Source organism: Hippocampus zosterae, chromosome 15 (genome assembly GCF_025434085.1).
Source record: "Hippocampus zosterae strain Florida chromosome 15, ASM2543408v3, whole genome shotgun sequence".
Classification (NCBI taxonomy): domain Eukaryota; kingdom Metazoa; phylum Chordata; class Actinopteri; order Syngnathiformes; family Syngnathidae; genus Hippocampus; species Hippocampus zosterae.
The window spans coordinates 10,994,780-11,011,735 of NC_067465.1; the positions used below are offsets into that span (position 1 = coordinate 10,994,780).

At 42.0% G+C, this 16,956-nt stretch overlaps 1 protein-coding gene across 6 annotated transcripts in view; it reads right to left on the bottom strand.

The window, feature by feature from the left end:
• Positions 1-204: 204 nt before the first annotated feature.
• The window catches only part of clcn2a (chloride channel, voltage-sensitive 2a), a 55,012-nt gene continuing 38,260 nt past the window's right edge, over positions 205-16,956 (bottom strand). For 3 of the 6 annotated variants that reach the window (XM_052088074.1, XM_052088070.1, XM_052088075.1), the window contains 19 exons: positions 16,599-16,622; positions 14,693-14,771; positions 14,006-14,131; positions 13,530-13,614; positions 12,588-12,689; positions 11,320-11,422; positions 10,204-10,359; positions 9,212-9,281; positions 9,019-9,129; positions 7,810-8,023; positions 7,263-7,396; positions 6,466-6,692; positions 5,196-5,298; positions 5,050-5,096; positions 4,125-4,187; positions 2,792-2,830; positions 2,569-2,673; positions 2,404-2,490; positions 205-1,778 (listed from right to left, as the gene is read on the bottom strand). In XM_052088074.1, coding sequence (XP_051944034.1) covers positions 1,302-1,778; positions 2,404-2,490; positions 2,569-2,673; positions 2,792-2,830; positions 4,125-4,187; positions 5,050-5,096; positions 5,196-5,298; positions 6,466-6,692; positions 7,263-7,396; positions 7,810-8,023; positions 9,019-9,129; positions 9,212-9,281; positions 10,204-10,359; positions 11,320-11,422; positions 12,588-12,689; positions 13,530-13,614; positions 14,006-14,131; positions 14,693-14,771; positions 16,599-16,622 — 2,352 coding nt within the window. In that variant the 3' untranslated portion in view covers positions 205-1,301. The remainder of the gene's footprint in view (positions 1,779-2,403; positions 2,491-2,568; positions 2,674-2,791; positions 2,831-4,124; positions 4,188-5,049; positions 5,097-5,195; positions 5,299-6,465; positions 6,693-7,262; positions 7,397-7,809; positions 8,024-9,018; positions 9,130-9,211; positions 9,282-10,203; positions 10,360-11,319; positions 11,423-12,587; positions 12,690-13,529; positions 13,615-14,005; positions 14,132-14,692; positions 14,772-16,598; positions 16,623-16,956) is intronic. The other 3 variants (XM_052088072.1, XM_052088073.1, XM_052088071.1) reach the window with 3 other exon arrangements.

The window sequence follows — 16,956 nt, forward strand, 5'->3', positions numbered from 1 at the left end:
AGAAAATAGAAGGCTTTAGGTGCGCCTTTTAGTGCGGAAAATAACGGTACTTAAAGTGGTTGTTTTCTGCCCAGCCTGGTGGACCTTTTGGAAGCTGCCGTTCTTGTCAGTAATTATGAGAGAGAGACAGTGAGGATTTTTGGGACGGGCAAAAAAAAAAGGAAGCAAAGGAATATTTAGGGCCACACTGAATTTTTTTTTAAAATTTACTTCAAGACTATAACTTTATTCTCATAGTATTACACCTTTAAGCTCAAAGACATATGACAGGAGGGTTATTACTTTGTCTTTTCATTGTGGCCCTAATATCCCTTTAGAGTGGACACGCGCTTAAAAAACAAATAAATAAATAAATAAAACATATCGTTGTCACATAAAAGTCACCCAAGGTGTGAAACAACGCCCGCTGGGTGAATTTGCTAAATCCCTTTTTTTTTTTTTTTTTACTGCATTATTACCTTTTTGTTTATTGCATATCCGGTGATGAATAAGCCAACACCACTTTACAAATATATACGTACTGTGTGATATTATTTACAGCAGACTCTAGAATAGAACCTCTCCTACAATATGTGAGCCCATTATGGGGAATTAGGTAGTTAACAGCTCTGTGCTTTGCTCTCCATAAGGGCGCACGCCACTCATTTGTCTGTACATGGGCAATAAACGCGCAACAGGAGATATGTCAAGACGCAACATGCTCCACCTGCGGCGTCCATAAACATGATGATGATGATGATGTCCATGATCTATAACCAAGGAATATGAGAACAAAAGTAATGTCGGGATTTGAAGCAGGCATGGGGAACCTTTTTTTTCTTCTTCTTTTTAACAGTTGCATCCTAATAAGATACTCAAGAGTGCAACATTTCCTGATTTAAATACAACAAATTAGAAAATTATAGCTTACAAGATAACAAATCGAACAAAACTTTCCCTTTTTGAATCAAACGACTGAAGTTCTGAAAATAAATGTGGGCTAAATATTGTGCCATGGGGCTTCCCCATTCCTACTTCACACTCATGAAAAAAAAATAAAAATACAGCATCGAAAGGCATATGGTACAGTACTCAACAAAACACGCTGCTTCCTACTGGTGTGGAGTGCAGATAGAGATGGCACTTTGAGTAAATTTGGTGTTTCTCAAAATGGGGTTCGAGACACGGTGTATACACACACACACACACACACACACACACACACGCGCGCACAAGTAACTAGGGAGTGATATCCCGATTGTGGCTGTGTTGAAATGGAGCAGGTATTGTCAATATACAAATGGAAGAAATGTCCACATTCATCACTCTGATTGGTCATCAGCGATTGGTCTCACCGCCTCTAGTTCTAATTGATCCCCACTGAGAGGGGGACTCCCACTTCTTTGCGCCACTTGAACCGGCTCAGGAATTTGGCCCGGTGGTGGCTCAAAGTCACAAACCAGCTCGGACTCCTCGGTGTTGGCGAGGCTGCAGTCAAAGGTAAAGTCCGATTGGTCCTCAGTGAATGTGGGGCTCTCCTCGAGCTCTACCTCGCCCGGGCCAGTCTGGTCTGACACGCTGATGGGCATATCCTGGTACGCCACGTCCGTCTGGTCCTCCACCTGGTCCGGGGGTCTGGGTTCCCGCGGCAACGACAGCCCCCGGTGGCGGATGCACAGCTTGTGGAGCTCCGTGACCTCGGAGATGCTGCTGGTGTTGCCGCTGTCACGGAAACTGGCCAGCGGGGGGCGCACTTTCACCCCAGTCACCGTCACTGAGCCCTCTATGGCCTTACGTAACTGTAAAGGGGTTTTAGTCACATGACAACAAGGCTGAAGCACACACATCACGATAAGATGTCCGATTTTGAGCAAGATTATCACTCTTTCGATCAAAGTCAAAAACTCAATCAGTGGTAGTTTCAAAAAGATTATCCTGAGTTTGGGGAGTGTTAAAAGTATTTTTTTCTTCTCGGTTTGCTCGCAAAATGTTTTTGACTGACAGTCTTGAATGTAATTTCAGGATTCATCCCCCTTTCGATCAAAGTCAGCAAAGTCCCGATTATGTTGTAAAATAGTGATCCGCCAATCGTACATGTTAAACCTGTGAAATATTTATAACTGCAAATCATATATTTACTGTATGTATTTGTCATGTGTGGGGTGGGGGGCTTTCACAATTTATCAGATTTCTTAATAATCTGGGGCCGTTATCCGATGGTGTGGGATGTGACAAGAGTGATCCCCCCCCCCCCCCCCCCCCCGCCCAATCAGCTTAGAAGCCCGTCATTGGCCACCGATCGTAAATGTTAACCCAGTTCAATATTGTTTTTACGTAGGAGTGGGGTCTCTCACAGGACAAAAGTCCGTTCAGATATTCCAAATCGTTATGTGTGTCCCCAGCCAATGACAAACACAAGCAAACCTCTTTGAGGGAGACGACACCGACCAGACGGCCCATGCTGGTCACGTAGGCGTGATCCAGACCCAGAAGGGAGAAGATCGTGTGGGTCTGCGGGGTGTGCAAGATACAAGAATGATGGTTGACAACGTAGCAAGTTGAGTCCTGCACAAGGTTGGTTGCTTGCACCTTATGAAGTGAGGTTTGCTCCACTAGCTGGAATGGAGCGGGGTCAATCTTGGAGTTCTTAAAATCCAGCGGCTCGTCCAACTGTTGTTCTTCCCACTCGGCAATCTAAAATCAAATAGGACACCCATCTACTTATTCTACTACGACAACTACTATCGCTGATAACAAAAGCGTAAGATTTAGCTTGGATTTAGCTCCTTTCTTCTTCTTCTGTGGTTCTCACCTCAGTTGGGGTCATACAATCTTCTACTGCAGTCGAGTCCTGTAATGGGACAAAAAAAACAACAATTTTTTTTTTTAAGTTTTTCATTTTACTTTGTTCAGCCTTCCGTTTATTTTGGGTGTAATTTCACTGTCAACCAGTAGATGGGGGCAGATTATTTTATTTGATACAGTGTACAAAGAAGAAGAATGAAAACAAGAAGTATTTCTGCTCATGTTCGTTTTTTCTTAAGATCACCAAACGTCAAATCTTCTTCAGTCCTGCTTTTTATGCCTACAACAAGTGACTGCTGTAAAGTTTATTTTATCATGTTAATTTGTGGAGTGATTATTGGTATTGTAAGATCACCAATTAAGTTTGTTGGTAAGGAGAAAACAACCAGGATTTGTTTCCTGTACATTGTTCAACTGTGCAATAATTTTTTTATCCATTGCTCTTCTTCTCTCTTAATATACTGTATGTTTAAACCTGTGAGTATTATGTTTAAAATATTTGAAGAGCACAATCTCATCATTTTTTATAAATACTTTCTTTTCTTGATTTCCCTGGACAAGACAAACTAAGGGCGGTAAATGCTATAAATCAGGGGTGTCAAAGTCATTTTTGTTGCAGGCCACTTTGTAGTTACGGTTTCCTTTGGAGGGTGATTACGAATTTTGGGAAACTATCTAAATGTTTAATCAACTCCACATTTTACATACACAGCGCAAAACGAATTGATGGAGAACTAGTTTTAAAATCAGAAGTCAAGAATAATGACTGTTATTGTGGATTACATGTGACAATTTGAAATTTTAGTTCAGACTTTAGCAAGCATCGTGGAAGTTGACATGCTTGATTTGCTATCGCGGGCCCCATAAAATGATGTGGCGGGCCAAATCTGCCCCCCGGGCCTTAAGTTTGACACCTGTGCTATAAATATATGCCTAGGAAGTACTTAAATAGAGTTATTTCTATGTCACAGATTTAGCGATTGTGGGGATGGTCTGCAACGTAACCCCTGTTGTACGTATTCAATCAGAATATAGAAAATACAGTCTAAGAAGAAATAGAAATGTGGACGGAAGATGCAAAACGTCATGAAATATCTCTATTCGATAATTTCAATGTTAAGTGAAGATTCTAAAAGGTTGCCTACTGGAGTGAATGTAAATGTGGACCAGCCCTGCGATTGGTTGGCAAGCAGGGCGATAGAAAATGGTTGGAATGAGCAGACACCTTCAAGTCAGAGACACAACACGCACAGACAGACAGACGCACTTTGCTCAGGCACCACAAGTTCGTTGGTCCTGGCAAGACAACGGTTACCAGGCAACAGTCGAGCCAGTCTTACCGCCATGGAGATACGCACGCGCTTGGCCTTCCTTCTTTCGCACGGGGCCACCTCACACGGACTCTTCCCACCGGGAGCGTCGGGTCAAAAGAGAGTGAACAAAGTCAACGTGAGTGACCCCCCTCCTCCACAAAAGAAGAAAATAAAGTCCCGCTAGGTGAGCAGGGTGCTGCTTGAGTGAAACCAACAAATCTTCGAGTCATGTGGATCATTTTGCTCAGGCTCAATCCCGACAACCCAAAATTTTGATCCTGCCCTTCTGAAAATCTCACCACAGCTCACAATAGTTTGGGCAGAAGCACAGCAGAATGGGGAACCTCAAAATAGGGTTGAGAGTAGGGTTTCAAATTAAAGTTTCAAAGTAGGGTGACTGTGTCAGAATAGGGTTTAATTTGGGTCCAGTTTTCAAACAAAAGCTTTCAAATTGATTGATGGTGTCAAGCTAACAGTTACGATTTATAAGTACGATAAGTTTCAAACTAGGGTTAGGGTTTGAAATGAGAGGTTCACATTAGGGTTATTGTTTCAACTGAGGACTTCAATTTAGGGTTGGGGATTCAAAATAGGAGTTGAAACTGAGGTTAGCATGTCAAATTAATGTTTTAAACTAGGGTTAGGGTTTCCAATAAAGGCTTCAAACTAGGACCAGGGTTCCAAATTAGGGTTTCAAATATGGAGTAGGGTTTCAAAGTAAGGTTAGAGTTTCAAAGTGGGGTCTCAAAGTACAGTGAGAGTTTCAAGGTAGGGTTTCACTTTAAGGGTTTGATAATAAGGTTCAGGTTTCAAAGTAAGGTGTTGAAGTAGGGTTTCAAATTAAAGTTAAGGTTTCCAAATCGGTTTAGGGTCTCAAAACCGCGGTCTGCGTTTTTGTCCGCATTACCAATCAATGAGTAACAAGTGAAGCACTGTGACTGTTTGCTGTCACCTCGAGCGTCTCCTGGTCTTGCCCAGCACTGGACGGCGCCTGAGAGCCTTGCAGAGGAAAAAAAATAAACAAAAACAAAAAGACACAATCAGACGTTCACATTTCAGACATGACTCGAATCGCTCGGCAGCTCGGCGGTGACGTACTGGCGGGAGTGTGGGCGTCGCCGGCGCTTTTGAGTGCCGACTTGAGAGGACGGTGAAGGGTGGAGCCGGGCGGGCCGAAGGAGGACGACTCCTCTGTGGAGATCTGTATGCAAGACGCATTAACAAAAGGGAGAAACGCACGTGCATGACACGCGCGTGCACACCAAACAAGAAAACGACATGCCACAGACAAGCCCAAAAGGAGACAGAACAGGTAAGGGCACAGACCACAAGACACACACAAGACAAACGTTGCGTGTTAATGGCAAAACCGGGACGACAGTTCAACAGTTTGCAACAGGCAAAAAAACGGTTCAAGAGACGGTGGCGCTTAAGTGGTTCGCTGACAATGCTCGTAACTGGGGCCCGACCTATGTGGGTTTGTTCAGGCCGATGCAGATTCTGATAGATTAAACTGCTGATTAATCCCCCCCCCCCTATATATATATATAATATATGGGCAGCAATTTTTTTTTAAATCAAAAAAATCTGTTTTTTTCCCCCCAGTTTTATTTTTTTAAATTTCAGTTTCAGCTTTCCTTTCCCTTCGGGGGGCAGTTTGAGATCAGGGGCTGCTGTTTCATGTGTGTCAATTGTGGGCCGGTGAATCTTGTGTGCTGTGTGAATAAACTGAAGTTAACTGGGGTTATTAAATCGGCCCTACTCGTAAACCAAAACAGGGAAATGAATGGGAATCCGCGCAAGCATTTGTCATGTACTGTAATATTTTAATCACAAAAATAGCACTCTATAATATTGTACTTTTCCCAAACAAGCAGAAAATAAATAATTGAATAAAAAAAAAGGCAACGAAACCGTTTTGCCATTTCAACATTGTGCCATTCCTTCTGCTGTGCGCAGCTTTTCAATGTGGTTTGTTGACAAAAGTCACTTAAATCAACTTGCAGGACATACCAAAGCCACAAAAAGAAGAAATGGCGCTTATTTTTTTGGAATCATAGATGTGATTTGGCAAGAGTGTCACTAGATTTCATTTCGATCTCGGAATTGATATTGTGCTCCCTTTGTACTTGTACGTGAGTGACAGCCACACCGCTAATTGTGATCTTTTTGCCTGTGATAATCATGATCAGGCATTTTTCGTCTGTAGTTTAAATCCAAAGCACTTACCACCACTGTGTGGCACAAACTCCATCTGTGCCTTTACCTCCTGCTACATGCAACCGGCATGCTTCGCCCTAGAGACGGATGAGCTCCTCCCCCTGGACCCGCCCTCACTCTCGAACCCCCGCCCCGGATGCCTCCACACCTCTTGGGTGCTCACCAGGAAGCGAACCCCTTGATGAGCGTTGCTGTGGCGCGGGGACGCGGGGGCGCTGTCGCTCGTCAAGCTGGTGAGGCTGGTCAGGTTGTCGTTGGCGTCGCTGTCCAGGAGCAGCCGGCGCAAGTGAGTCAGGCGGCGCTGGCGACTCAGCTGCAGCGAGAGCAGAGACTGCAGCTGAAGCTTCTCGATGGAGCCCAGGAGGATCATGGAGTCTGGAGGAGGAAGTGGATGGAAATTGGTCAAGGGGATCTCGCTAGGATTTTAATACTTTTGCAATCATTAATACAGTTCATTTAAATTTTGTTTTGAGTTTTGTTCTAATTTTCACAGCAACTTTGTTTTATGTATGTTTTAATGTCACTTTTCTTTCTAGTATTAGTATTAGTATTAGTATTATAAAAAATATATTTCTTGTCTGCTGAATGCTTTCCTACACTGCAACAACAAGGCACTCTAAAGAAGCCATTCTCGACCGAAGCCGCGGGCCACATTCGAGCTTGCCACGTCGGACTTCAAATAAAGAAAACAAGTCCCCTTTTATTGATCCATGCTTTAACCATTGTTGTTTTAAAACAAATCAGCATACATTCAAGGATCTGGATTTGTATATTTAGCTCTCTGCTCAAAACGACACACATTATTTTTATTAAGCACATTTTCTTGTCTTATAACACAATGTTATTTCCAATTTGACCCTTGGGGAATTTGACGAAATCATAACTCTGATATGTTATTAAACTTAAAAAAAAACCAACATGATATATGTCCTTGAAAAGCCGTACCTCGAGATTCCACCAAGGCGAGCGTCTTGAGTTGACCGGTCAACAGCATCTCCTGCAGCTCTCGATAGGACGAGGTGAGCGTGATGAAGCGCACGTCACGCACCATAATGTCCTCCACACGGATATTATACTTCCTGCAACATGGGGGGGTGGGGGGGGGGGTGGAGCGATGAGGTTATAATACCGGGAAATGGAAAAGGCCACGAAGAAATCGAGGTTTTTTTTATATCCATCCATTTTCTCATCTGCTTATAAAACGGACCACATGTGGACAAACGAGGTTTCTGCCCAACTGCAATGATAAGAGAAATGACTTGAGATAACTTTTATTGGAATGAATTGACCAGGCTGATCGAGTGATCATTCTCTTCTTCCTAATCACTATATTATTGCTTTTTCAAGAGGCATGATGGGATACGTTGAGGGCACGATATAGGGGATAACCATTCTTCGCTGTAGATCTGAATTGGACAGCAATACAAAATGACCACTAACCAGCCTCTATATAGTGGATTAAGAGTCTTCCCAACTTGGCCTGAAAACTCACTCGTGATGCCCCATTCCCAACTCGGGAAGGTAGGGCAGCTTCTTGATGCGGATGATGGAGTCGTACAGCGACGGCTGGAGCGCCTGTGCCACGGCGTTGGCCAGGATCACCGCGATCATCACAGGCAGGATGTGCGAGATCTGACCGGTCAGCTCGAAGACGATGACCGCGGTGGACACGGTGTGTGTGACAGCGCCGGAAAGTGCCGCAGCACCTGCGCAAGGGGCGGGGGAAAAACAAAGTTCGACTGTAAAATGTCAGCAAAAGAGAATTAAGCGTATATTGGAATGCCAAAATGCAATTTACTCTAACGAAAGTGTTAGCTTCATGCTAACATACAAGATGAACTATTATAGACAGGCTAATGGAAATTAGCATCAAGGTTCAATAAATTGCCAAGAGCTTCTCAAAGTATCCTCACTCTCTCCTTTCTTCTCAGGTGTAGTCTCTCTTGATGGTAATCGGCTTCTTCCTTGACAATCGTGCCATTTTTTTGTGGTTCAATGAAGAAAAATTAATCAAAATACTGCATATGGTACTGTCTGAGGAACCTCAGAACCTGATACAGAGTCACAGTTCAACTGTTTTGATTGTCGTAATGTGTTGCTAGATGTGCGTGGCTCACTCGCTTGGCGTGCAGCCAAGAGTCGCCAACTCAAATTTTTTCGGGATGGTCCACTTGAGTTGCATTCAAACGTATTTCTCAGTGTGCGGCGGGATGAACATAAACGTGGTGGATGACCCGTTTGTGATTTATTTTTTGGGCAATACGGGACAGACTGACAGCCGTGTGACGAGACGATTGCAATTTTATCGACTGACCATTTTCTACCGTGTGGTCTGCCCAAGATGTCATGTTGAACCTCAGAGCGATCAATTTTAATCACTCACATCCCATAAGCAGCGATGAAGTGATAAAAATGACAGCGGATTGTAGATTGATTCCTGAAAATAGGCCATGAAGCCCAATAAACCACAATACAGCAACACTATTAAGCAATAATAAAAAAAAAAAATCACAAAATTATGTCCCTTTAACCTGGGATCGAGCCTCGAGGAGAATAACAGAAATCTACCAGGAATCGTCTGCCTTACAAATGCTTATAAAGCCTAAACCCTAAACGTACCCCAAATTCATCTCCTCAAAACATTTTAGTATTACCTCTTCCTGAAGAAAGAAATGGCTTTGAGATGATTGAAGATGCTCACCGACTACGGCATAACCGCCGGGAACGATGGGATAGACGCTGCCGTTGGCATGGATACCATCAGGAAACATGGCAGCCATGATCTCTCCGACCAGTCTGCCAAATGCTGCACCTAAACATCACACACGTTCACACCATTTTTTGGGCGGGGATTATATTGTCATGAAAAAGAACTTCGGCAAAAGTGGACTCACCAATTAGGAAAACAGGCATGAAGGCCCCGCATGGAACAGGCATGGTGGTGGCCACGGCGGACATCCAGAACTGACGGTGGACATTCAAGTGGACAGAATGGACTTTTTAATAGCTTGTAGACGGAGAGTTTTTCGACACAACCAGTGGTTTTTTGTTTTTTGTCTGGTGTTGCGAACAAAAGTTTCAAACAAGTTTGTCAAATGTAAAATTGTTACACTGGTAATTAATTGTAAATATATACAGTTTTTGCTATTCATTTATGTTTTATGGTTGTACAATGTGCTGCTCATTTTCTTGTTAAAAAAATGTCACCTGGTGCATTTTGGAAGTGCTGAACTAATTTTCCGTATTTTCCGCACTGTAAAGCACACCTAAAAGCATTCAATTTTCTCAAAAGCCGAAAGTGCGCCTTATAATACCTTATGCACCTTATATATGGATTAATATTCCGATTTCTTGGACGCAGTATTTTAAATGTTCTGTAAAGCGCTTTGTCGCAGCTGCAGCGGTTATGAAAGCTCCATATAAATAAAGCTGCATTGTACTTTATTGTCTTGTCTTCCCTTTAGTGTAGCGCCATCTAGTGGATGCATAATGCAACCACAGCCACTATTGTAGCTTCTATTCTATGCGGCTTATAATGCGTTGTGCCCCTGTATACGAAAACAGTTATGAAATAGGCCAGTCATTGAAGGTATGCATTATATTCCATTTATATTCTGTTTTGTGGGTCTGGTCTTGAGACATTCCCAATACGAGCCCGAGAGCAATTCAACAACAATTTCTTTTGACAGCAGAGGGTAGTACAATGCCAAAAGTGCCTAATGGATGGATGTTTAATTCCGATTCCACGAATGCAATATTACCGTGTTTAGACAAGTTGGGGCACATGGAACATATAATTGCAAAGAACATTTTTTGTGCCTTGAGTTCCCCTGTAAAACACTTAACAGTGAAAGACGACATAAACGAGTTTGTCTGGAGAACGCACCTTCATGATGATGAATAGGACGAGCGTGATGAAGACGTTGACCTGGGGGTGCTTCCAGGCATGATGGTGGCTGATGTAGTCAAACTCCTCGGCGACGCCCTGGCGGCACCACGTGCGGTTGTCAAACAGCGCCACCAACGACTCGTGCTGCGTTAGCTGAGCAAGGTCGCACACACACACACACGCACACACACACATATACATAAAACAAAGCAAAAAGGGAATTTGTTCATTGTTCGACACAGTAGCTAATAATGACAACATGTGGAAGTAAAAAATAAAAATAAATAAAAAAAGAAGAAAAACATTTAGAAACCTGTTTGTTCATTCTGGAGTGTTTAATATTTGAAGGGCAAAAATGTTTTCTGAATGCATTATATAATTGGTTTATTCATTAGAAATTAATTATCAGTAAAAATGTCAATTAATTATTTCTGTATTATTAAAATGAACTGTCTTTCCACATTCTTTGGACATATTTTTGTACGAATTTATTTATATTTGATTCAATCCACATTCACTGAAAACAGAAATAAGGGCAAAAATTATTAGAATGTTTTTTAAACTGATGAATAAAAATAACATTATCATTAAAATAAACCAATGTGAAAATTTGCATCCACATTTAACCTCTCGATTTAGTCCCCTTAAAATATTTTTGTTGATTTAAATCCAAATAAAATAAAGCAAGAATAGGGACGAGGAACAATTATGACTTATTATTTAAACATTGCAATAAAAGCATTTTTTTATTCATCCGTAAATGAGCTTCAATGATTGATTAAGAAAGGGAATGAATTATATTTTATCCAAACAAACAATTTTATATATAATAACATTTTTGAATGAATAAGTTAACCTTTATTTTTCCCGATAAGCCACTTCAGAACAGATTCACATTTGCAATGCCAACCTGGCTGCAGACAGAATTATTATCAATTATAATAACATATTAACATATTTGACATCCATAGTTGAACATTTTTTTAGCTCATTTACCAATGACTTGCCCCATCTGTCCATTTTAAAAAAGCAAATTTGGCTCTTGAGCACAGTTGATGTTTTTAAATGGGAAATTCTTACAGAAAAGAGAGCGGAAAAAAATGTCATTCTCACCTTACCCGCCATGAACTGCCCGAACCCCGGCGGGAAGGTCAACGTGGACACCAGCAGAGTGACGAGCGCCGGATACGCCAAACGCCTGACAGGAAGAGACGGACTACGGGGTCATTAATGGGTGCGCTCGCCAGCAAGACGGGGCCAGATTTTTATTTTCCAAGCGCAGGTGGTGAGGGAGCAGAACCCTAAAATAGCTTCGTGTGATGTGCGAGACTCAATGACCCAATTAACACACCGCCCTGCCAATTTTAAGCACAAGACCGGGGCCACCGTGTGTAATTTTGAGCCTTCAGTGGCGTATTTCAATCTCAATTGATTTAAATGTGGCTTCTCTTCACGCAACTCCAATGTGGACTTTCAACTTCAGAAAGTACATTTAAAAAAAACACCACCCACATAATCGTAAAAGCTGAACATGTTTAACTGTTATAATTATCAGCCCGGGCATTTTTTTGAGCAGATCTGTGAGGGAGAAAAAATCATTTTACACATCAGACACTTGCTTGTGATAATCTTTTCGAGACATAAGATAGCCGGGCTTTTGGTGACTATGATGAGAAGGGTGATAACATGCTTACATTCGACCTGATTATCGGTATGTGTGCACCTTTTGATGACCACACATATCAGCAAAATTTAACAGATTGAATATTTGCGAAAGGCAACCCAGAATGCTCTTCAAAGAAAATTCACTCTTAAAACATCCAACAACTGAGGATAAATTACTCGGGATAAGAGTTTTGGAGACATCAGATAATCTGTTTACTCATTATCATCTGTCTCTAAACGATTATCCAGTGGTGTTGGGTGTGTTAAGAGTGATAAAAAAATTTTTTTTCATTATACCACTAGCAAAACTGTCATAGCAGATAATCGTGAATGTTAAACCTGTTCGATATCTATGATCACGGCTCTGTGATTACGATATGTAAACTACGACTTTTTTCCTTCTTTGGATTTTCCGACAAAAAGATATGTGATTCTCGGAAACTGGACACATTTCTTACACATCAAAAATCTGTTTAGATGTTAAAATTTGGTTTGTGTGTGTGTGTGTGTGTGTGTGTGTGTGTTAACAGCAATATCTAGTTATCTTGATTAATTATCTTGTTCGAGAAGAATCAGATTCCCTCCCTGATAAAGCTCAGTCATGCCTGGGGTCTCAACGACATCTTTTAGGTGTGCTGCTTTTGCTGCGCCGTAACAATTAGAGGGGCTTAGTGTGAGGGCGACACCCAATTGTGTGTAAAGGATGAGATACTTACTTCCTCAGCAAGAGCTTGTTAATGGTCTTCTGCTTCCTCATGCACTCCACGATGAGCCGGTTCAGGTAGACAAAGAGGGCGCCGCCGAAACCGCAGGCGAGCCTGTAACGCAGCACCAATGACTCCAGGAACTCCATAAAATCCTTTTCACTCATATTTGTGTTCATCCTCTGACTTTCTCAGTTTATTATTCATTATTGGTCTACAGGGATTGCGACCAAACTGTGCTGCTACTAGTGGAAAAATAGTGAGCTGGAGATAGACCCGCTTTGAAGGAGAAGTCAAGTTTGAAATTTTCTTGTGGCCGCACTCGTCCAAACACGGTATCCTGTTCAGTATTGCATTTAAGGAATTTGAATTAGGCAGCAAAATCCACTCATTTTTATCCAGCTCATGGCGTGGCCATTTTGCCACTTGCTGACGACTGAAAATGTTACGCAGTTTCTCAGAGCTCGGACAATCACGGCTGAGCTGTTTGCAGAGTGGCCGCAAATATCATCGATCAATAAATAAATAAACAAAATAAATAATTAATTAATTTGAAACAGATTCAAAATCAACAGGCCTAACGCAGCATATCTAAGTACAAACATGTTCATCCAAACCGTATACTTTAACCTAACAAAAGGTCTACTAGCTTAAAGCTAACATACACTGCAAGACATAATACACTGCGTAAAAATTTGCGATCACGTGCGTAAACAATGAACCACGATAGAGTAGGACGAACACTGTATTGAAAAAAATAACAGTTTAAAATGGAGGCAAACCAGCAGGGGAAAAAAGTTAATTTCATGCCCGGATCATCAAACACAAATGGAGTCAACTTGCCAGGAATGCAAATGAGGACGCTCAAACGAAGGAGACGTCCTTCGCCACCCCAAACAGCAAACGGCTCGGGGATCGGTTGACGTGGGCACTGCTCTGAAGGCAAGCACTCACCCGAGGATAGCGAAGGCCGGCAGCTCTTGGAGGTCGAAGGGGAAGTCCAGTCGGAAGCGAGTCTTAAAGAGGGCGGTGATGGTCTCTGAGACAAAACAAATGAGGTTAGTCAACTAAGGAGGCAGACGGATATCCGTCACTTTGTAATATAATTCTGTAGAATGTGTTGAAACAATTGGGCTCGGGATCATGATCAGGGTTCTCGGAGCTTGCTGATGAGCTGATCATTTGAATCAGGTTTGTTGCAGGAGGGAGACATCTATAACAGGCGGGATAGGCGCCCTCGAGGAGCGAAGTTGGGTCACCGCGAACCATTCAAAGCTCCTCGGCAAGCCTCACTTATGTTAGTCTTTCTTCCCGGAGGATAAAGAATATATGTTTGGGAGTATTTATATCGTCCGAGTCGAACATGCGTTGCTCTACCCTTTGCGTTGGACTATTTCAACCATTCGAGGTGATTCTTTCTGCTGGTGTACCTTCCTCCTGGTTCCACACGGCCAGCACTCGGAAGATGAAGGCGCTGAAGGTAGCAGCGAAGAAACCCCTCCAGTAGTTCCTCACGGCAAAAAACGTCGACGTGACTTCGATGCTGAACAACACTCCTTTGGCAGGAGTAGACACACACACACGCACACAAAACAGACACACAACATGAATTAATACGGTTCGTGGTCAATGCGCATCTTATTTTAATAATTATTAATAAAGTCAGTGAAGGCGGCACAGTGGTTGACTGGTTAGCATGTCGGCTTCGCAGGGCAGCGGTTCAGTCAGAATTTTTTATGGAACTAGTAGTTGGTAACACGAGAAGGATTCCGAAGGATGTTAGTATGTGACACATGGCTTCCACAGTAGTTGAGCGTTGTAGTGTTGCTCATGCAGCACAATAGTTTACTTGAAAGGTTTAAACCTTTCAGTGACAGCGGTTACTACAGTGGACAGCCTATCATGTTATCAGGTTACCATTATTGGTGCATAAAAGGGTTAATGGCGCACCCATAGGCCAAATGTGGTACAAGTAATGGAAAAAACATGACATGGAAATTCTACTAGTACGCTGAAGTGTCCTATACGTGAGGACATAGACTGTACGAGTACACAAACCGTGAGGTGGCTATCAAGGAAATGGATAAAAATGCTCAGACGACTTTCCGTCACCTTACCTCCAATAGGCGCGGCAAAGCAGCATCCCACGCCCACCGCGCACGCAGCCGACAGCATTTCGGTGTTTCTCAATTCGTTCTGTCCCATCGGCATCAGATATGGAACAAAAATAGAAATACATATACAGTGCGGGAGGTCCTCGCTTGATGGCAGAGTTCCACTCCTACCAATGGCGACTTAGCCCAAATCAAATTGTTGTGACGTCTAATCCACAAATAAAAAAATATTTAAAATTAAAATTAAAGCAGGAGCAAGATCGTAATTGCAATCTTTGTTTTTTCTTCTTTCTTCTACCCACAATCTTGCTGCTGTAGACTGTAAATTTCCCCATTGTGGGACAAATAAAGGATATCTTATCCTATCATTTGCATGAAAAAGAAATGCAAGGGTTCACCTCATGGCATATTTGGAAATGACTGTCACAAAAGCAATACAAAATATCATTTTGCTTGCAAAAATATATTCTTTACTTTATGTAGATTTTCAGCTGAATCAAGACAACTGCATTCTTCACATTTACTGATTTTTTTAAAAAAACCTGTCTTCCCAAAAAGTTAAAAAATGATCATGCTATTCGGCTCGGAATATTTTCAAGAATAACATTTTCAACAACATATTTTCAAAAACACCCCCAACTCCCCGAGCCCGACACATACAGGTTTTGAAAGCAAAATGCTGCACGACAAAGCTGCTATTATCTCGTCACATTGCATGAGGTTCCGTATGAGACATGTTGAAATCATGGAAGGATGCGTTTGCACGGAATGATGGGCGACGCTGATGCGGTGACACACTGCAGACAAATGGAGAAGCATCATTTGGTCATGCCTGCAAATGGCCGTGGCATATGGAAAGCCTTTGGGGTATTTCATCCATATCCTTGATATCCAGCTTCAGGTCCGTGGACAACAACGCTATTCTTATAATTCAGTTGGTTTTAATGAGATGACGAGAGCAGGTTTGTTATTTATTATCATTATTATTATTTTTTTTTTAATCAGAAAAGGCTTAATTGTTGTTTGGTTGTTATTAGTTTTAGTTTTAGATTTAGTTTTTTAAAATATAAATAGGATTTGTCAAGTGCAAGATAAACGTTTTTTTTTAAATCACTAACTATAGTGATACATTTACATTTACATCTAATACATTTAGAATGAACCCTGAAAGCTCATGTATGATAGTCACTAACGATGAAAACAAAACATTTTCCCTTCACTAGTTATTTTTAGTTAGTGTTAGAAATGTTGGATGTCATTTCAGTTTGTTTTTATTTTTTTTAATTCTTTTTTTCTCATCAAAAGCGTCTTTTTTTTTCTTCAATTTAGGTTGAATAATGTCATTAGTTTCGTGAATTATAATAACCTTGCTAGTAAGACAATTCAGACCATTCATTCATTCATTCATTCATCTTCCGTACCGCTTGATCCTCACTAGGGTCGCGGGGGGTGCTGGAGCCCATCCCAGCCGTCTCCGGGCAGTAGGCGGGGGACACCCTGAATCGGTTGCCAGCCAATCGCAGGGCACTGATCGAAAAACTGTGTCTAAGTGTAAAAGTATCCAGTTATGGAAAAAAAAAATACTAGTAAGAGGCAGCCGCTCTACGAGAACTGAGTCCTGACTGAAGAGTGAGGTGAGGACAAAGAGCATATGAACCCTTTCAGGGACAGCGGTTACTAGAGTGGACAGCTCTTCAAATGTTCTTTTCTCTTATATTCATTCATCTTAATGTCGCAGCTGTGCATCAACCACTACCATTATTTTTTTCCCCATGCCTCAAGACTAATAAAAAAAAATCACCATGAAAAGAGTTAATACGTGGCCCTGAAGCCACAAAGCAAAGATATGGAGTAAAATCCCCAAGTACTTTGGATAATTCACGTTGATGGAAGTGGTCACACGTCATACCTTACTTCCTTCAAAGGGCTCTTCCTTTAGCGGTAATGGTAGCAGAGGCAGAGGGGGGAAAGAGAGACATGTTTGAGTCATGGAAGGTTTTGCATAAGTTACCTTTTCCTCTTTTCAACAAGTCGCAAATCAACTCCGGCAAACAGTCTCGCTTGGTCTGAATGAACATCTTCCCAGACGGATTATCTTTTAATGGGAGCTCGACCTCCTCGGACTATTTCAGTCTAACTGAAAGCAATGTTCCTGTCTTCTCTGCATCGCCGGCGTCCGTCTCTGACGATGTGTCCTGTTAAGTGGTAGAGAGCTGACATCAAGGATCAGACACATGCATTGTGAATTGTGAAGGAGTAGGATCCAG